The sequence below is a fragment of the Denticeps clupeoides genome, chromosome 17 (assembly GCF_900700375.1).
Source record: "Denticeps clupeoides chromosome 17, fDenClu1.1, whole genome shotgun sequence".
Taxonomy (NCBI): Eukaryota; Metazoa; Chordata; class Actinopteri; order Clupeiformes; family Denticipitidae; genus Denticeps; species Denticeps clupeoides.
The window spans coordinates 1,720,608-1,742,421 of record NC_041723.1 but is presented as its reverse complement, the minus strand read 5'-3'; the positions used below and the strand labels follow the sequence as shown (position 1 = coordinate 1,742,421).

At 42.7% G+C, this 21,814-nt stretch overlaps 1 protein-coding gene across 8 annotated transcripts in view; it reads right to left on the bottom strand.

Moving 5' to 3' along the window:
* Nucleotides 1-21,814, bottom strand: part of pclob (piccolo presynaptic cytomatrix protein b) — a 69,820-nt gene that overhangs the window by 17,971 nt on the left and 30,035 nt on the right. For 4 of the 8 annotated variants that reach the window (XM_028958536.1, XM_028958539.1, XM_028958542.1 and 1 more), the window contains 6 exons: nucleotides 16,601-17,026; nucleotides 7,300-13,780; nucleotides 5,268-7,000; nucleotides 3,007-5,164; nucleotides 1,486-1,554; nucleotides 815-841 (listed from right to left, as the gene is read on the bottom strand). In XM_028958536.1, the coding sequence (XP_028814369.1) occupies nucleotides 815-841; nucleotides 1,486-1,554; nucleotides 3,007-5,164; nucleotides 5,268-7,000; nucleotides 7,300-13,780; nucleotides 16,601-17,026 (10,894 nt within the window). Of the gene's footprint in view, nucleotides 1-814; nucleotides 842-1,485; nucleotides 1,555-3,006; nucleotides 5,165-5,267; nucleotides 7,001-7,089; nucleotides 7,188-7,299; nucleotides 13,781-16,600; nucleotides 17,027-21,814 lie in introns of those variants that run through there. The other 4 variants (XM_028958538.1, XM_028958540.1, XM_028958541.1 and 1 more) reach the window with 4 other exon arrangements.

The window sequence follows — 21,814 nt, the reverse complement described above, 5'->3', positions numbered from 1 at the left end:
ACACCCACACACACACACACTCTCTCTGTGAGGATGAAAGAAGAGAGATACGCCTTCCATACTGCAATATGGATTTGAATCTGCAAACATGGTACTTTTATCAAGTTCTTTAAACATACATGTCACAAATATTCTGGACTGCTCTGCTGAGGTCCTGCTGAGCTCCAGATCTCCATGAGATGCCCTGGTCACCTTGACCTGTCTCACAACAGCTGACTGCACTACTGCAGAGGTAAGCTGGATTTTCCACATTCTTTTACCGCTACAGAGACACCCTCTGGGTGTCTGGTGGAACAAGACGTTTAGTTTCCCGTGATTCTCAAATATAGCATGCATGTTTGCAGAAAATTGCGGGAAATGCTGCCTTCTGGCCTCTTCCTCTTGTTCTGACAGGAAGAGGAAGATTTTTTTTGCTCAATGCAACAAAGGACCTGAATTCTCTACATTAGTAAGTGTCACGTTACATCTCCAATGTGCTCAGTCCATTCAGTCATAGCAAGGACTTGAGATATGGGTGGACCGAGTCTCAATGGGAGATGACTTTACTCCAGCACAGGGGGGCTTGTCATTCAGACATATCGCTCTCGTGGTGACGCACATATGCATTTATGTATGTATGTGTATGCACGTTTGATTGAGTCATGTCTGAAGAAACTGCACAGGAGAGCATGGAGATGAATGCCAGGATGGGTTGGAACCACTGAGAAATGCCCAGAACTACAGACTATGGCATGTATGGCTCTGTCAGCGTTATGTGTTCATGTTTAATGGGCACTGGGAATGTCCTTTCATACTTGAAGTGGTGGTCTCTCACCTTCCACATTCCAGATAGGACCTCCTGCTGTGATGCAAAGTTACAGTTTAGACTCGGCCATACAGGTGTGAACAAGAAATAGTCAGCTCTTGGGTCTATGGCTTTAATGGTCCATGAGGAATCAGTGGTCTGAGGCGCAGTCCTGATGAGCACCATGCACATTTCTGTGTGTCACATGCTTTGTTGGAATACACATTACTGGTACTTCTTCACAGTGGTCCATTCCTTCATTAATGTAAAATGCAGAATAAAAAAAAACAGTGCAGCTCTGGTCTCACAGTGGGAACTAAATCTGAAAAAGCATTAGGACCGATGATCACAACCCCAACTTGTTTAAAAGAAAAAAATAAACACGGTCTAAGGGGAATAAACTAAAACCTACATTAAGCAATGTTAAATCTATTAGAGCATGCAGCTTACTTTGATAACCTTCAAAGTACTTGTATTTCTCACGAGAAATACCCTCAGCCAGCTTTCAGGGCATGTTAATGTACCTGAACAAGGCATGATTCTATTCTCTACTCGTAAAAGCATTGCACTAAACAGGCATCTCCGTGACTAATGGGCATTAGTCAGCAACAACGTCAGCAGTGAGAGAGAGAGGGCTGCATTCTAAGTGCGGTCTAAGTCTAAGAGACTTAGGGCTTAGAAGTGTGGTTCTAATACTGTACCGTGTCTGAAACTTTCATGAAAGAGTCTGGGATCATCTCTGCTCAATATCAGCAGGGGGTCACTTAGTGCTGCAAACAAGGCACATTACAGTGCGGATCTGCATTACTGCAATCATCACCACTATATACTTCTATATACTTATTTATTTGATGCAAATAAATAATTTTTTTTTCCAGCAATATGGTATAAATTCTTCTATTATTCATATCCCATTAAAACCATAAATTAGAATATGTCCATTATTTTTTGGAATTTTTTATTTTTATTATTGAATTGTGTTTGGTTGAAAACATTTCAAAATGCTATATAACTAGGCTTAAGAAAGGAATGGAAAAAAAGTTAATGCTATTTTGAGCACCACAGAACATGCAACAACAAAATCATGCAATTCATTTAGTTTATTGAAATTAAAAGATTTTCTGATTTTCACCCAGGCAAACACACACACACACAAACAAATGTTGTATTACTCTGTTCGTGGGGACGGGGCATCATAATTGCTTGACATAATGAACTCATTTTGGACAACTAGCTAACACTATCTTCAGAAAAAAATATACATTATTTCATACATTTTGTTCAGAAGAGTTTAAAACTCCTGGTTTCTTAAAGAACCTTTAATGGCTCTTGGTCATTAGTAATCTTAAATTGAATCCCCATTAGTAGTGTAATACACATAGACACACAAAAAACATGCAAAGGTGCAGAACAATACAAGGACAAAAATGTGTGATGAGCTAAATATATATTTATATTCCAATATGCATCAGTAATTTTTTTTATCTAAAACATATTAAAATATGCACAGTTATCTAAAGTATCAACAGACCTGGTAAACCCAGTACAGCTAATATTTTAGATTGACTGATGTTATTAAGTAATTCAATCCAACCCTGACCTATTACACAATGAACAAAATAGCTTTATAAATTTGTACAAAGTTTGTGTCAGCACTGCTTTACAGTTTTGCTGTAGTTGTGAAGATTTATGACATTCTTCTAAAGTGATCCAGACACTATAATAAATAAGGTTAAAATAAATATTCTAACTTTCTTTCAGACCATTGGCACAGAGCTGTGTGACTCAGCAAAATACCTTTGGCAGAATGACCTGAGATCCATAAATCCATGGTTTAAAACATGTAACTACTTTTCTGAATTAAGATGGAATTTTTTTGCATAGGTAAATCTGACAGATGATGTGCCAACTTTGCCAGTTACACCCTCACTGAAAGATTCTACAGGTAAATACATTTGACCAAATAAACAAGATTAACAGACTGAGATCACACACAAACACAAGGCAAATCAAATCATACATAAATTTTCTCAACTTATGTATCACGGAACAAAAGAAAATAGGTTTCAGTTAAACAAGATGAACTGAAATGTGCAGATGTACAGAAGGAACAGAAACATTCACACGGAGTTAAAGAATCAGTGATTGAAGACAATCAGGGCCGTGGAGAAAGTGCATATTCACTAAGTCAAAGTTTGCAGACAGTCTCATTGCAAATTTACCTTCACTGTCTGACATTGCACCTTGCAGGTCATCCATCATGAAGGCTATGTCACGGTCATAGCCCCGGGTCCTGGACTCCTCCCGCATATGTTGCTGGACCTCAGGGAGGGAGTGGCTGGAGCCATACTGGTCCCGAGAGTCAGCTGAAATTGGAGGTAGAGGGCCGGCCGATGCCCGTGCCATGCCCATCGGCTGACCAACTGGGCTCAGGGGACTCTCCTCTTCAGAGTTCTGAGCCACGATGGGGATGCGACCCCTGCTCTGGCTTATAGGTAAGCTAGTTGGTTTAGCTCTAGCTGAACCAAAAGTGGCATCTGTGCCTTCACCCTCAGATTTAAGCCTAAGTGAAGAGCTTGATAAGTCTCTTTTCATGGACAGATCGAGTCCATAAACAGACGAAGGACGAGATGAAGGTCTCGAGCGACTGCCACTAGGGTAAGTCCCATCATCTTGTAATGCTGATCTCATGTTGGGGCTGAGGTTTAGAGACTGGCCCAAGTTCAAAGACTGGGCTAAGTTAGCACCAAGAGTAGACCCAAGATATTTCTGCTGCTCAGCTATATTCTTCCTCAAGCCAAACGTAATTTCATCTTGCAATAGTCGGGCCCTTGTAGACAGCCCAGCCACAGAGGACCCAGTAGATGCTAAAAAACTGCTGTAATCCGGCTCCAGGTCTCTGTTCTCTTGGATTGGGGAGAATTTCGTTATCTTTGGGTCCATGAGTGCTGCTTTTTTCTGCTTCACTTGCTTCTGATATATCACCGATGCCGGCAGTTGCTTGGCAGCCTGCTTTTCCAAGGTAAGCCTGCTGATACTGTATTTCTCCGCTTTGGGAAAGTGCCTGTAGCTGCTGTCGCCAGCCAAATAATGGGGCAGTCCGGTGAGGGGGTCAAGGCCCTCTGTTCCACGTCGAAATTCTTGCTTAATTTGTTGCTTAAGGAGCTTCAGTTCATATGGTTCTTCCATAGAATCCTCTTCGGTTTTCCCATATGAGTGAAGTCTGCCAGAGGTTTGCAGTGGTCCAAGGAAGTCTGCTACCTCAGCTGTTCGGCGCACTTCAGCAGCACGGAGAAGGCGGTCAGCTTTAGTCATGTCTTTATCTGGAATGTTGAAGCTGGAACCTAATCCAGTGGAGCCCTTGGTAAGCTCTCCAATATCATCAATTAGAACATAGTTCCTCGCATTGTGATGGTCTAGGTCTGCATAGAATGACTCAGCTGATATGCTGGACATTGGACTACTAGCCATGCTACTTCTCTCCTCCAAACCCATCCTAAGATCCAGGCTGCTGTATTTGCCCCCAAGATGTGAGACACCATATGTATTGTCTGTGGATGTAGGGACCATTAACAGGGGCTGGTTTCTTATGACCTCATAATTGGTTGTGATCTTTGGTTCCAGGTCTGACAGTGTAGCCTGCCGTGGTTTTTGTTGCATCAGGAGGAGCTGTGAGGCATGTTGATAGCCACTCCCCTGCGACTGCTGGCGAGTTGGAACAGAAGAGTAGATGGACTGGGTCTGGTAAGGGGAAACCTGTTGGTGATACATGGATTGCTGCTGGTACAAAGTCTGCTGGGGATAATGAGTGGCAGCCTGGGTTTGGGGGGCGTACTGGTAATGGGAGTATGGGCCACTGAGATCTCCGTACTGCGTACCTGTCTCTGTTTGTGGAGGTATGAACTGATTGAATTCTGATTGTGGTGCAGTTCTTGGCCGTTCAAGACCGTGGCCATTTCCTCGCGCCTCCCTGATATTGCTGACCTCACTGTCTGACATGTAGTCTCTTTCCTCGGCCACACCTTGTAGATAAGCTCGTTCCCTCTTCTCCCTCTCCTTCAGCAAGGCCTCTTTCCTGCGATTTATCCCCATCTCCAGATACCTGAGTTTGGCATCTATCTCTTTCTCTTCCTCGTCAAGTTCTGCCTGTTTCTTGCGGAGCTTGGAGGACTCCCTCTCAACTAGGTCAAGCTCTTTGTCAATGTCTTGCAGGATCTTAGCTCGTGCCATCGTGGTATTCCTGCACATGCGTCTTCGGGCAGAACCAGTACTGTACCCAGATGGCCCAATGATGGTGTCTTCTTCTGGTGGTGGATGTGGTAGGGTCCGTTTGACTTTTTTCTGTGATCCATAAGGAGTTCCACTTTGTGATCCTTTGCTCTGTGAATTTAAATAAGTATAATAATGTAATAAAATGTAAAAATCCAATGAAAAATATTTTCATACTTTTCATGATGGATATTTTCTCAGTTGAATTACTTACCGAGTAGCTTTCTGAATAGTGGTACGTGGACATCAATCTGTCATCAGTGTTTGGGCTCAGTGATTTGGGGTCAGACAGAGACCTCTGTGAAGTCTTTAGTGATCTGGGACTACCTGGAGAATGTCTTGAAGGTTCAGGAGTGAGCATCTTCTGCCCACTTTTTGCTGATTTACCAAACTCTATAGATTTATTTGGAGATACAGGGGAAACTGGGGAATACAGTACTTTTGGGGATTTTGGGATTGATGGGATTCCGGTGGCATCTGCTTTCAGGTGGGTGCTCACACCTATTTCAATTGGAGTTGGTCGTCTTTTGTCTTTCTGAGATGAGGCTCCATCAGAGTCGGTTTCTGTTTGACAGCTTTCTGCCCTCTGCTTTTGATCAGCAATTTCTACCTTTGTATCTAACTGAGCTCGAACCGGTGATCTTCTTATCGTTCCCGAATGGTCTGTCTGTACTGATATCTCTGCTACAGTTTGGATAGCAATGCTAGACACTTTGGAACCCTTTCCTTTTTCACCATCTACATATTTACTCGAGCGAGATCTGCGTCTGCTCCTGACAGGCACATCCCAGTCATCTTGGTCTTCATCGTCAGTTTGTATACAGCTATCTACACTCCTTTTACTACGCCTCCTGCGTCCAGTACATGGCCTTTCAATTCCATCTTCATCATCTGTCTGCACGCAACTTTCAACAATTTTCTTGCCACCTACAGAGAAAACCACCTCGTTTTTGATAAAAGATGGCAACGTTTTAGAGAGTAGCTCTGGTGGCTCTTTATTAAATCCATCTGAAGGGACAGTTCCCCATTTTTGATTCGACTGTTGGCCAGTCACTACTGCAGAGGATATTGAGGTATCATCTTTCACTGGCCAGTAATGGCCATTATCACCCCCTGGATACTCCGTTTCTATATGCTTAATGTGTGTGTTTCTGGGAGGGGATATTCCCTCCAGCTGCTCAAAGCCAAATGGATAGCACTTTTGCTCCTCTAACTGCTGCTGAAGTTGTTGCTGCAGCTGATGGATCTGTTCAAGTTGAAGTTGCTGTTGAGCAAAAGTCTCCTGCTGCAAAATAAGGTGGGCCTGGCGCTCTTCTTCCTGTTGAAGTAAAAGCTGGTGTTTCATGCTGTGAAGCTCTTCAAGTTCTTTCTGGACAATTAGCTGCTCCTGTTCTCGATACCTCAGGATCTCCTGTCTTTCCCATTCCAGCTCTTCTGCAAGACACAGCTGCTTCATCTTCTCCAGCTCAAGGAATTCACGCTCTGCCTGGAACTGCTGAGTTTTGCTGTCATCTAAACCACTGAGGTTTGGTGAGATCAGGGCATCTAATGATGCTGCTATAGCTTCAAGGGTAGCATCAGAATACAAATTAGGGAAAGCGGTCAAACTAGGAATGAGGTTAGTGAAAGCTGATGGCAAAATTTCTTTTGAAAGTTCTATTTGATCTGCAACAGTTGCAGGCAATAAGCTGTATGGAGATGGCTGATCTTGTAGAGCTGAGTAGGTTTGCATTGAATTGTTGATATTAGTTCCAGTTAAATGCTCATATGTGGTACTAAATATTGACCCTGGCTGGGATGTGATAACATAAGTTGAAGGAACAGGTTCTGCTACAGATGAATAAACTATTCCACTTGAGGATCTTATCACTCCATGTGAATACAGGGAAGTTTCAATGCTACTAAAAGCTCTGGAGCTTTTGTTTGAGTAGTCCAATGCTTCATCAGCTGAAAGAAAATTATATGCTTGTCTTAGTAATTAGCAGTTGAAAAAAATATTAAAAGAAGAAAAAAAAAACAGAACATTGAGCATGCAAAAAGAAAAAAGAAAAAAAAAAGCATGCAAAGATCTTGTCTGGTTAGCAGGAAGCGAAGCCAAAACATTGTGGGAGAACACGGAGGCACATGCATGCATCTGTGTAAAAAACAAAAGAGATAAAACACACATAACTTAAATGATCGAAACAGGCATTTACATTTAAAAAAACGAAACACATACATTTTGTTCCAAATATTTTCATACTCACCTGTGGACATTCTTGATGATGTCAAGTCTATTGCATGGTCTGAAGCTCCGTTCTGATAGCTGAACCCATTTTTGCCCTCATAATAGAACAATTCAGCCTGAGTGAAATTATTATCTGAAACAGATTTTTTTATATTACTCAGATCTGTGATGACGGACGTTGTGGCATTTTGGTAGTTCATCTGGTCCTCTGTGAAGCCAAAATAATTGTCTGGTAATGAAGTGGATGGTGGCTGTGTTCTGCAACTTCTGGCAAATGGCAGATTGTAGATGACATCACAGCAGACTGTTTGTCTACCTGCAGTAAGATCCACAGGAGTACCATCATCTTCCACAATTGAGGTGACTGGCCCTGCTGAGGACAGGGCTACGATAGCTTTAACAGGTTTGGAAGTGGTGAGATCCACAGCATCATTGGCAAACGAATCAGTATAAGCAGGAACAAGCGGTGGAGTATAAATACTGCCACTGGTTAAAATTCCTGGTGCAATTGTCACAGGTACGTTTGTATATGTTTTGCTTTCCATAGCTATATGAGAAAGATTGATGGGAGTTTCTGTGCTTGCTCTAGTCATTGGTTGGGAATTAACAGGTCTATATACAATTTGTGCAAGAGGCTCAAATGGTTTGTATGTTGTCAGTGGAAGTGGAGTAGACATTGCACTCCCCAAATCCAAAGGCTTATCAGTATTCTTGAATGAAGCAATTGTGGCTGAGCAGGTTACAATTGTAATGCTATCAGTGACCACAGAAAGAGTAGTAGCAGGTACAATTTCATTGCAAAGGTTTACTACTTCTGGTTGAACCGCTGTTGATTGTCGTCCACTGGAATCACTTGAGACAGACTGTCGACTAGATTCAGGAGCTGTTAGATCCATCCCTTTGTCCGTCATTGTCACATTGACTTTCAAAGTTCGAAGATCAATGACATCTCCAGGGTAGTGTATTCGTCCATTTTGTTTTGGCTCTGGTTGGATTTTGAATGGAATGATATCAGGGGTAATGGTAACAGCAACATTGTGTGACTCTGGAACAGGCTCCTCTTGTAACCTTTCCTGGACCACAGAGACTGTAGTGGTTCTTTGAACCTCTGTTGTGACAACCTGAGTTACCACTTTGGGTAAGGTTTCGGGTTGCTGTCCTGTTGTAGAAATGGCGGAGAATACTTGACTAACACTTGAAACAACTTTCTCAGGCCCTCGGATTTCTTGACTTTCTATTGACTTTGAGAACTGTGTAATTTTAACTGGTCCAGTTGGCATTGTTGCCCTTTGTTGATTCTCAGGGCCTCTAGCCTGTTGGCCCTCTACAGCCTGTGTGAACTGAGTATAAGCAATTGGTGACCCAGATCCTGGGATTGCCTCTTGTATTTCTGGTATATAAACATCTTTACTTTCCATAGACTTTGCAAACTGGGGAATTCCAAAAGGAGCCACGGTGGGCATTTTTATTTCTTGTCTTTCTTCGCTAACCCAAACAGAGGGAATGGGTTCTGAAGTAGATCCTAGAGCCAAACCAATAGAAATATCTGGTTCTTGTTTTCCAGAGAGGACAGCAGGGGTTTCTAAAGGTAGTTGTTGCTGTAGGACAGAGGATTTTGTTTCAGTGCACTCAGGAACAGGAACGTGTTGCTCCAACCTTGACATTTCTTGACTATGTAATGAAACAGGACGTGTAGAATATGGTTCTGGAATTATAGATTCTTGATCAAGGTGAGACACAGGCAGGGGAGCAACTGGATTCTGTAATGCTGACATTTCCACTATACTTGGTACTTCCTGAAATAACGTAGGTATGGCTGCCAAGGTTACAATTGGTTCTATTTGAATTGAAACTGGCAATGGCGGCAGAGGAACTGTTACCTCTTGTCTTGGAGGGGGTAGTGGTGGAGCACACAATGTCTCTTGTGTTAGAGAATGGATACCTGCTACATCCTTCGGTGATGTTGGCAGTGGTTCTGCTTGAGGAATCGGTTTTGGTGGTGGGACTGCTGACACTGACACTGTTTGTATCTTTGACGTTGGAAGTGATGCTCTTCGTACAGGGGCCTGAGTTGTTATGCTCTCAACTGGTGTTCCTGGCTCTGATGGTAATGTAATAACAACATAGGTTTCTAGGGTTTTAGCAAATCTGGGTGACAATGGAGATTTAGGAGAGGTTGCACTCAGCTTAGACTCAACAGGGGTGGTCAGACTGAGTGACAGGACATTTGGAGGCTCTCTGATTCGAGGTAGCGTTGCAGCTTTAGGTTGATCAAATGGAATCCTATAAGCTGCAGTAGGCTGTGGAGAAAGTGGTGGTCTGATGATTTCTCCAGGCTTGTGGCTGAATTTGAGTCCTGCTGGAATGCAGGTTGGCTTGGGTGGAACTGGTGGAGGTGTACTGTGTTTTAGGGTAGAAGACGCTGTGTGCATTTCTGTAACACTTGGTTCTAACTTTGGAGAGTCTTTTATGCCAGTTGTAGGAGTTTCTTGTGACAGCACTGGTGGTTTCTTGATTGGGGGGGCTTTAAAAATAGGTTGAATGGGTGGTGGAGGAATTGCAGTGACATCTGCTGTTTCCTGTGAGCCAATGCTTGTTAGACTTTGTTGTTTGTGGCAGACCAGTGATGCCACAGTAGTTGTAGTAATCGTAGATGTAACAGTGCTCGGCACAATGGAGGTACTGACAGACTCGGAAAAGCTGTGTGGAATAACATGAGGAGTGCTGAACAAAGGAGGAACAACTGAGGGTATCTGTGAACTGGCTTGCACTGATGAGCCGGTAGCTGCTACAGTGACAGAGTTTGTCACATCTTGTGCAGCCTGATTAATAACTGAAATGTTTTCAAAAGAGCTTCCTCTAGGCAAGATAATTACCACATGACCTTGCCTTGTTTGTAGTGTAGGCAGGATTTGTGGAGAGGAAGTTATAGTTGAAACGTTAAGTGGCCCAGCATCTGATGTTGGGAATACCCCCTCTATCCTTGGCTGAATGTCTGCCAGTACAGACTGAATGGGCTGACAGGGCAATGTTCTTAAAGCTGCAGAAGACGCTACTGTTGAAGACACTGCAGGAATGGTTGGTGAGACAACAGCTACAGTGGTGGTTGGGGCTTGAGGAATATAAGCTGTTAATGGAACTGGAGGTGGTGGAGGTGGTGGAGGTGGTGGAACTGCTGAAATGGTGGATGAAGTGTGGACTGTGATTGGTGGTCGAGAAGGAGGTTGTATATCTGCAACAAGAGTTGGACAAGGAATGGAAGGACCAGTTTGGGGGGGCAAAGCTGCGGATTCAGCTGTGAGATTCAGCCTTGGTTTTACAACTTCAATAAGGACTGGAGATGGTCCTGGGTGGGGTGTGGGTTCTACAACAGGAATCTGATTCCTTGTCTCATTTGGAATAAGTGTGATTTCAGAAGCCAGAACTGATGCAGAACTGAACGCACAGATTGGAACCTGTGATGGAGATGAAACCAAATCTGGCATTTGTACAATAACTGGTGATGGCTCTGGAAGAGGAGATATTACTGCTTTTTGAATTGGAACTGGGATTGGTGATGGAACTGCAGCCTGAACTGGTTCTATTGATGAGAAGCGAGCATTGCTTACATCTGGAGATCTATTTATAATAGAGGCTGGAACAGCAACGGCAGTTGAAAGTTCTTGATCTGGAGTAGATACTGGTGATGTAACAAGATCTGGCATTTGAATGGTAACTGGAAGTGATGGTAATGTTGTGATTTGATCTCTTGATACTGAACCTGGAACTGAAAATGGAACAGTGGGACCCTTTCCTGTAGCTGCCAGAGTAGAGTTCTCTGCAGGATGAGATGTTTGCTCTGCTATTCGGCATGGAGGGTTTGCTGGAATCTTAGCTGTTTCTACCAGCTTTGGTTCCGGCACAATAGAGAGAGGAGACACTACATCTGGAATTTTAACGATGACTGGTTCATGCAGTGGAGTTGCTGCTGATATTGGATCTGAAACTGCTATTTGGGCTTTTACAACTTTGACTTCAGTTACAGGAAATGATTTTATTGAGACAGAAATGGTTGAAAGTACTGCTGCAGTTCCTGGTACATGTTGAAAAGGTGGTGGGACTGCTGATGCAGTTGATTCTACCGGGCCAAGTGATTCAGTGTCTGGTATTGGAATTACAACAGTGGCATTGGTTTCCAATGCAGTAGGTATGGCGGGATCAAATAGAACTGGAACATGATGTAGAGGTGCAGCAGGCATCGATGAGTTCTGGTCTACAATTTCTGGCCCACATCCAAACTTTGAAGGATCTGCAGGAATTGAATATAGCTGAGGCTTTTGAGGAATCTGAGGCTTTGCATGGATTTGTGGTCTTGGAGGAACCTTAGGCTTTACCTTAGGCATAGGGGGCATTACGCAGATGACTGAGATGGGCTCAGTAGATTGTGTTGATGCAGGTTCATTAACAGTTGTTGCCTGCTCATCTATAGTGCTACCTTTATCTGTAGGCATTACATCTTCATGCTCTTCTTCCTCTTGGTCCTCCTCATTTGAAGAACACTGGGTGATCTTAAGATCTGGAATTGGGTAGAGATCTCTTCTGGTAGCACTGTCATCAATGTCTTTCTTTCCCTCACCCTTCAGGTCTTCCTCATCACTGCTTGAGGGAATAAGTATTACCTCTGGAGAATCATAAGACAGTGAACCAGATGCTGGTGAAATAGGACTTGGTTGTGTAGGACTTGTTCCAGGTGTTAGTACTTCTTTCTGTTGTCTTGATAGTTCATCATATGACATGCTTTCACTACCCAAAATACTTACATAGCAAGTCTCAGGTACAACAGGAGGAGTTGCATCTTGCAGTGTTTGCTGTTCAGTAGGTATGAGATCTTCCCTTTTTTGCAGCATTTCCTCATATACATCCTCAGGTTTTCTGAGTTTTTGCACATAGTCTAGCACTGAAATTCTACTTTGGTCTAGCACATGTGTATCATGTAACCTGGATTGGTTTTCAAAAGGTGGTTCTTCCACCAAAGATTCATATGCATAATCTTCAATTGTCATGCCCCCATAAAGTGGCTCAATGTCAGGTGTTCTTTGCTTTTCTCTCATAGATTTCACAGTCTCAGCCTTCATCATAAGCTCTTCATAAGCCTCATCTGCAGTCTTCAGGGGCTTTTCTGAGGCCTGACTCTCTCTGTCGGACTCAGTCGGGAAATATGGAGAAATTGATGGAACTGAGCATGTTTCCTCAATCATCAGTACAGGCTTTGGCCTGGCAGCAATTTCATCGGTTTCTGACTCAATGCTCTTGGAGAGTTCTGAGCCCGATGTCTTACTGATAAAATCAATCTCTGCAGCCTGCTCTAAATCTTCTGTATTAGAGGTATCCTCAATTGAAGAAATATTACTAGTCTGTATTGGATGCTCATGTTTCCTCTGTGCTCTGAGCTCATCATTGTCTTTCTTGTATTTTTTTGAGCTCTTCTTACTGTACTGTTCTTCTCTTGTCTTTTCCTGTTCTTTTAGGTTGTCTTCTTCCCTATGCTGGTCGTCTTCTTCAGATGAGTCCACAATTGTGGGTAATATTTGGCCATGTGGTCTGTGTTTGGCCTTCCTGTGTTTGCTATCTAAACTCTTCTTCTTATGACTAGGACTGCTGTCAGTATCTTCATCAAATGAGGACACTGATGTAGATGAAGCTGTCCCTGGTGTGAAGCTGGATACATGGACACTTGAAGATCCTTTGGATTGTTCTTCTGGAGAATCAATTAGACTTTCCATCGATACTTTACATTCATCTGTACTTTTCTGCCCATGGACTCTCTCATGAGCTGAATCATCTGCAGTGTTGAAACCCTCAGTTGTAATTATTTCATTGTCATTTGATACACACATTTCCTCTCTGCTAACAGTCTGTGAGAGAGGTATTACATGAGTGGCTTCAGCAAGATCTTCAAGCGATGGACTGTGTTTAGGGCTTGCATTGAGGTCAATAGTGAGATTTTTAAGAAGCAATTTGGGCTTTTCTGTTGCACTGTCCATTTCGCCATCTTCTCCCATTTCCACAAGTTGTCTCCGAATGAATTCTTCATCATCTACAGATTCTGGACTATTTGCTTTGTAGTCTCCACTGCTGGATGAATCAGAACTGATCTTCCGCCTTTGCAGTAAAGGTGAGGGTTCACTCTCACTGCTGTCCTCCATTGAATCATAGTTCTGCTTCCTGGCAACCACAACCTGTGGCTTAAGTGTTTCTGTGTATTTGTCTGCTGCCTCACTTGCTTTTTGTATGGCTCTGAGTTCCTCTTCTGCTGAGCTGTAGGACTCTGGTGAGGTCCGCAATATGTCCTGCCTCAGCTCCTTGTCTTTTCGGTCCTTTAAGTCTGTCACGTTTAAGTGATCTTCCTTAGTGTCAGATAGCAGTACCTCACTGGTGGGACCACTTTCAGCTGCCCCCTCACCATTAGACGGAATTTTTTCTAGTAATAAAGATGCCTCTATTTTGGATTTTTTCTCGTCCTATAAGAAGTAAGAAATCATGATGAGAATTATTTTTTTCAACACACAAAATCTAATTAAAAGGAAAACATTTAGAAGAACAAGACAAGACAAAGACAAATTAACAATTATTTTAATGACTCTGAATCTATATGCTATATAAAAACCCCTAATACATATACCTCCAACTTGGCATAGGCTTAAACAGGATGGCCAGATTATTTGTTTTGAATGAATCTGAAGTGAATTAATTTAACAGCAATAATAACCATATAGATTACTACCTTGTGCATGGCAAAGAAACCCTTTTATCATAGAGCTCTGTAGTCTACAGCATGCGTGCATTACCTTCAAGTCAGACTGATCTGTGGATGAATCCACAGGTTCTACATTTTCCTCCTTTGTGATAAATGCTTCCTCTACTGCACCAGCTACAGATACAAACTCTCCAGGAGATGTTGTCTTAGGATGTGCAGGAACAATGTCAGCTTCATGCACATAAAATGCTTCCTGTGCAGCCTGTGTATCGTTCTTAGTTGTGTCCAGTAGTTCTATTTGAGGCTCTGAAATCACTTCTGCATTCTCTTGCTCTCCAGCAGTTACTCTGGACTCAGATCTTTCCACATGGCATGCAGCACTGTTCACAGTGTTCAAGTCTTCTAGAGTGTCCTCTGTAGATAATGATTGTCCTGAGTATTTGACCACTGGTTCAGCGAGTTCCTCTTCTACATTAGAAATGTTCTCTGTTGTAGCCTCCGTGGAACTATGTTGCCCTTTAGATATTTCCTCAGTGTTTGGATCTGTTTGTGTCTCAGATATTTCACTGTCATCCTCTATTACTACGGATTCTGTTGTAGGTGAGCTCACAATTTGTAGTCTGTCTGGCCCAGTGTCTGACAAATAATTCACTGCAGTTTCTGCAAACACAACGTCTCTAGCAGATGCATTCAAATCTACTGATCTTTGCTCAACAAGAACCTGTTCTTCAAAACTATTTCTTCCAATGCTATCTGAATTCCTGGATGTTTCTAAAGGATATTTAAGTGCTTTGTTTTCTAAAACATCTGATCTTATAATGTCTACTGCAGATTTCTCATCGAGCTTTGCAGTTTCCTCCAAGGCTCCTGACAGGTTGTCTGGTAGATCCTTTGAAATTTGTTCAACACTTTGATCCTGAACCTTTGACATGTTTTCTATAGAGAATGACTGTCCTGAGTATATGACCATTGTTTCAGCGAGTTCCTCTTCTACATTAGAAATGTTCTCTGTTGTAGCCTCCGTGGAACTATGTTGCCCTTTAGATATTTCCTCAGTGTTTGGATCTGTTTGTGTCTCAGATATTTCACTGTCATCCTCTATTACTACGGATTCTCTTGTAGGTGAGCTCACAATTTGTAGTCTGTCTGGCCCAGTGTCTGACAAATAATTCACTGCAGTTTCTGCAAACACAACGTCTCTAGCAGATGCATTCAAATCTACTGATCTTTGCTCAAGAAGAACCTGTTCTTCAAAACTATTTATTCCAATGCTATCTGAATTCCTGGATGTTTCTAAAGGATATTTAAGTGCTTTGTTTTCTAAAACATCTGATCTTATAATGTCTACTGCAGATTTCTCTGTGAGCTTTGCAGGTTCCTCCAAGGCTCCTAACAGGTTGTCTGGTAGATCCTTTGAAATTTGTTCAACACTTTGATCCTGAACCTTTGACATGTTTTCTATAGAGAATGACTGTCCTGAGTATATGACCATTGGTTCAGCAAGTTCCTCTTCTACATTAGAAATGTTCTCTGTTGTAGCTTCAGTGGAACTATGTTGTCCTTTAGATATTTCCTCAGTGTTTGGATCTGTTTGTGTCTCAGATATTTCACTGTCATCCTCTATTACTTGTAAGATTTCTTTTGGGATCCCTACGGATTCTGTTGTAGGTGAGCTCACAATTTGTAGTCTGTCTGGCCCAGTGTCTGACAAATAATTCACTGCAGTTTCTGCAAACACAACGTCTCTAGCAGATGCATTCAAATCTACTGATCTTTGCTCAACAAGAACATGTTCTTCAAAACTATTTCTTCCAATGCTATCTGAATTCCTGGATGTTTCTGAAGGATATTTAAGTGCTTTGTTTTCTAAAACATCTGATCTTATAATGTCTATTGCAGATTTCTCAGTGAGCTTTGCAGGTTCCTCCAAAGCTCCTGACAGGTTGTCTGGTAGATCCTTTGAAATTTGTTCAACACTTTGATCCTGAACCTTTGACATGTTCTCTATAGAGAATGACTGTCCTGAGTATATGACCATCGGTTCAGCATGATCTTCTTCTACTTTAGAAATGTTCTCAGCTGAAGCCTCAGTGAAACTATGTTGCCCTTTAGATATTTCCTCTGTGTTTGGATCTGCTTGCATCTCAGATCTTTTTTCCAAAGAACCAATTTCATTGTTATCACTTTTTGTTTCTATGATTTCCCCTTTTGGGATCCCTACAGACTCATATTCTGTTGTAGGTGAGCCTGCAAGTATGTCTGTGTGATTTTTTTCATGAGAACTATCTCTTCCAATGCCAAATGTCCTTCTGGATGATTCTTCAGGTTCAGGTGGCTCATTTTCTAAAATATCTGCTCTTATAAAATCTGCTGTAGATTTCTCAATGAGCTCTGCATGTTCCTCCAAGGATACTGACAGGTTATCCTTTGAAATTTGCTGTGAACTTTGATCCTTAACACTTGACATTTCACATTTTTGAGTAATTTCCACAATTTCTTTCACAGTAACATCAACATCACCACTGACACTGACACCAACACCGACACTGACACCAACACTGACACCAGACACAGCATGCACTACCTTTTCAACCTTTGGGTCAAGTTTGCTTGTTAGATTGTCTTGGCCTGGCTGTATAAAACCCTCCTTTTGTTCTATGGCTGGCTGTGGAACGTTTTCCTTTAGATTAATCTCAGCTTTTATTGGCATCTTGTCTGCAACTTTTTCCAACATGGGACCTTCAACAGCAGTGACAGGGGCTTTAATGGGTGGAGTAATGGGTGCTGGCGCAGGAGGAAGGGTCTCAGACTTGACTGGCTCAGATTCCTTGATAGCCATTGCTGGCTTTGGAGATGTCGGTGTTTTCATAGGAGAGGGCTGCATTTTAGACGATGCTGTGGACTGTTGTTCCACCGTCGTTGTAACCGCAGGCGCTGTGATCTTGCCCATGTCTTCTAGCTGACCAGAGAGTGCTCTTTGGTTTTGACAGTTCAAGCAAAGCCACTCATTCTGCAAACACAATACAGCAGAGATTAGTGACTGCTTTCACAATATTTGCATTCTTAATATCCCTCAAAAAATCCCTTGGTTTGCTAACGTAGTTTCACTTATTGCCCTAACCACGTTGCCATGTTTACACCTACTGAAATGCATAATCTTCTAAAAAATGCAAACTCTGCCACATACATTCCAAAGAAGAACTTAAGATCTGAAAACGTCCAGATTAGTAAATATTGGATGATTCCTTGACACCATGATGAAGCACAAGATAAAAATCGAAAATAATGCACACATGGGCCACGTTTTACTGAAAGCTCAAAATGACGCAAGCAAAACAATATGTCACAGGCACGTGTGGTAGTCCATCAGCTGTGATGTAACCCCCCCCCTCTGTCAGTAGGCCCACTCACAAACGCTTATTCTAATTCCTGCTGTAGTCGTAGGACCTCTGATCCTTCCCAGAAATAGATCACACTGTAAACAGCATGAGATAAAAAGGGACCACATTTAATGCCAAGTTCACAGATATGTTCAAGCCTCTGTGCTTTAGTGAAATGCTCCTCCTCGAAGCTGACATTTCATTTCATTGGAACAGATGTAAAACATATTCGGGCTCTATTGAAATATACAGGTTATCCTTTGAAATTTGCTGTGCACTTTGATCCTTAACACTTGACATTTCACATTTTTGAGTAATTTTGACAATTTCTTTCACAGTAACATCAACATCTCTGTCTGTGGCACAGAGGATTGAACATATCGGTAAAATGTCTAGTGTGCTGCACCAAAATTGAACTTCAGCCATAATTGCAACATATCTGTCTGGCATTTCTGATAAAAGCTGGAAAATGACAGTCCGTATAATTGCTCAATCATTCTTGCATGAGCCTGGGTCACCTCTGGACCAAAAACACAATGTGAGAATTTCTCCTCCTCATTAGCATTTAAAGCTACAGGCACTAAGATGGTGCATCCTGGGGAAATCCTGGCTGTAAATCTGCCCCAAGGCTGATTTTTGGAAAAAGACTTCAGAAATAGTATTAGGGGAACCACTAAAATCGATATAAAATCTGAAAAAATAATCCCTGAGGCTCACTGGCAGCCAATTTTTTTTTTTACCCGGAAGCAGACATTACGTTTTCCTTAAGGTTCTGGCATTTTGACGTGGTTCTCCCAATTAGAACAATGTGTGAGAGAGTGTAAAAAGCATTGAGCTATGGGCTTGAGAACATTGCGATCAATGAAAACACTCCGTGCATTGTAAACCAACAAAACCATCAATATACATGCATTCAGACCAACTCCACTGAACGAGCATGCGAAGCATTCCATATTCGGACCTAGGGGAATGTTTGGAGAACAGCGTTGTGCACCACTTTGATCGGCTTGAAAGTGAGGGCTGACGCCGCGGGGGATAAAAAATCCTTGAGACAGAGAATCTTAATGAGACCTCATCCTCTCTGCGCTCCCATCAATCACGGCCACGCAGAGCGTGTTCGCTGTTCACAGCCGCTGCTCCGGATCTACACACTGCTGCTCATGTGAGATGGAACAAAGTCGTGTTTGTGCAGCAGGGTTGAACTTGGCAGCATGCATACATGCATTTGGGCTCCTTGATGTGTTAAAGAAGTGGTCTGACGAAGCCTGAGCCTTTTTACACTGATAACGCGGTGGCCAGCTGCTGAAAAATCACACAAAAAGCCCCTAAATGCTTTTCTAAAAGTACTTATTTAATTACAATTCACCAGTAAATTTGGTAGCTAAGAAGACTTTGATGGTGTTTATTTTAAATAATATAATACAAGATCCAATATGGGAAACATATTTTGGCCTGTTCCATGAATCAGATTTTTGAATTGTGGATACAAAAACATTACATTTACATTTACAGCATTTATCAGACGCCCTTATCCAGAGCGACTTACAATCAGTAGTTACAGGGACAGTCTCCCTGGAGCAACTTAGGGTTAAGTGTCTTGCTCAGGGACACAATGGTAGTTAGTGGGATTCGAACCCGGGTCTTCTGGTTCATAGGCGAGTGTGTTATCCACTAGGCTACTACCACCCAGTACCCACCCACCTACTACCACAGCAACAAGTGGAATGGTTTCACGACCAAAGAAAGGAACCATCACCAAAGGTGTAGATTTCTGCCATCAAGTGTTCACTGCAAAAAAAAATGGAGTGTTTTGGTTTACTACATAATCTCATCTCACTTCATAGTTTTGTGTCGTCACTAGAAATAAGTAGAAAAAGGAAGGTATACATTTCATCGTCAACAGCTCCATAAAACATGGGATCCAGAAGAGCTAGCCACACCACTGCCAGTTAGTCACCAGTGGAGGGCGTTGTCCTCTCCTCCACCCTTGTTATTCTTATTGATATTGCATCCTCCTCACAGATGGGTGTCGGGCCGTCCCGAGAGGAGTTAACATTACACGAAACGTAAATACAGTGGATCCGAATGAATAATCAGACTGATGTCAAATCCAGCTCTTTTTTGTGCTACACAATGTGAAACTGCTCCTTCGGTTAAAAGAAAAGAAAAAAGTTAAATAAAACACCTCTCAGATGACCGCTGCAGTGAGTGTAGGTGGCTGTGATCCTCCCTAAAACGGATATAATCCCACAGATGAAATTTTCGTACCCTCTGGGTCATTATACTGCCCAGGCCGATTACAGCTGCTCACTCCTTTCAGCTGAGTGAACCAGTGTATGTGTGAATGAGCAGAGCACCGCCCCCACACACTGCTCCCTGGGCGCCTGTCATGGCTGCCCACTGCTCACTCAGGGTGATGGGTAAAAAGCAGAGGACACATTTCGTTGTGTGCACCATGTGCTGTGCTGCTGTTCCGGCAATGGAGCAGAACATCACTGTAGACAATTTTCAAAATGGCTCCAAACGTTTCTGCACTGTGTTACTATTATCTGCACTTAATTCTTCCATTTTTATGTATGCATTGTGATAGGTCAAAAAAAAAAGAAAGAATGGAAGAAGAAGAAAAGTTCCTTCTCGTATGGTATAGCACAGCCTATGGATGGCTTGACCAACAAAAACACCTAAAATGTCCGTCTCGCTCTCTCCCTTCTCCACCCTGGTATCCTGGCATGATGAGAAGTGGATTTCCTGCGCTACCTGGCTGCCTGCCGCCAAATCTCTGCTTAATTAAAAGCCCGCGGCGGGGCCTGCGGTAGCACCGATCCAGCGTGATTAACCCTGCCACCGAGCGGTAAGCCCACGGTCAGCCATGCCGCACGATTGATTTACTCGTCGCGATTACGCGTTCAACTGCTCCTGACAGCCCTGCCCTACACTATTGTGTTCTGCTCCCAGAGGCGTGGCTTTCGAAACTGGAGAGCAAGTTTTGCCCGCTTGAGTTCCCGTTGTCAGTAGACGAGTGACTGCATTAACCTCATCCGTAAAGGAGATGAATGCACAATACAGCTCATCTCAGGCTTAACGTACGGGTAAATACCGAACATTCTCCACTGGATATAAGGTGCTTATGCAGAAACCCTCAAGAGCCGTCAGAAGATTTGCCTGGAATATCATCCGAGGGGTTAAATTGAATAAAAGCCCGGCTCAGGTTTCCCATCGCTCCACCATTGCAGCATAATCATGCCTGGCACCTTATTGATTTCCTGGCAGCGCCCGCTGGCAACAGATGTTGCTGGCTAATATAAAGTCCTTTCAACGGCCTCCGCAGAGTCGTGCGCCTGATAAATCTGCCAGTATTATAATGGAGAATCTTGACCTACTAATCTGCAATAAGCAGAGTGCTCTGTTCCGAGGAAAAGAGCGGCGCCATGGGTCTCGCAATCGAACTAATGTCCAGTCAGCACAGGAGCCCGTTAATGTAAAAACCTTCCCGAGCGGTGAAGTAGCAGGAGCCATGGATTTAGGGGCCAGAAAAATGAACTTCTAATGTTCATTTAATAGCTGAAAAGGCAAAGCTGGCATCACAGACAACTGAATACTCAAGACACGGTCAAGACAAGACTGACACCAGCTCGTGCAGAACCATTATAACAAAAAATTACAAATAAAATGGGCTGGGATGGAATGGGGTTGAAGATGTCTGCTTTTTAATAAGCCACCTGTGCACAGCTTTTGGTGTTACCGACCATAAAATAAAAGAAGAATGGAAAATATACGCTGTCTTAATGCAATCAACAGGTTCAAAAACGTGCTGCAAAGTACGTGGCCAAGTGAACTGCGAGCGACGCGGTGCTATCTAGTGGAGGAGGCACTGGCGGATACGCCCCCAATTCAAACGGGCCAATCCATGGTACCAACAAGATAAGATAAGATAAGATAAGATATGATAAACCTTTATTAGTCCCACAAGTGGGAAATTTTCACTTGTCACGGCAGAAAGTGGACAGAAGCAGAAGGTAATAGCATCACAAAAATAACGTAAATATGTATCTGTATATATGTACAAATGTATATTTTGTATATATGTACAACACGTCCGGAACAGAAACTCCAAAAGATGTGGATAATCTTCAACACAATATACATACTACATAGGTAGTATGGTAGTAGCCTAGTGGGTAACACACTCGCCTATGAACCAGAAGACCCAGGTTCAAATCCCACTTACTACCATTGTGTCCCTGAGTAAGACACTTAACCCTGAGTCCAGGGGGGGACAGTCCCTGTAACTACTGACTGTAAGTCGCTCTGGATAAGGACACCTGGTAAATACTGTAAATGTAAATTGGAAAGCATGTATTTTTTTCTGTAGTTTTCATTGGTACTTTGGTTTTTGACAGGCATTTTGTCAGAAAGAT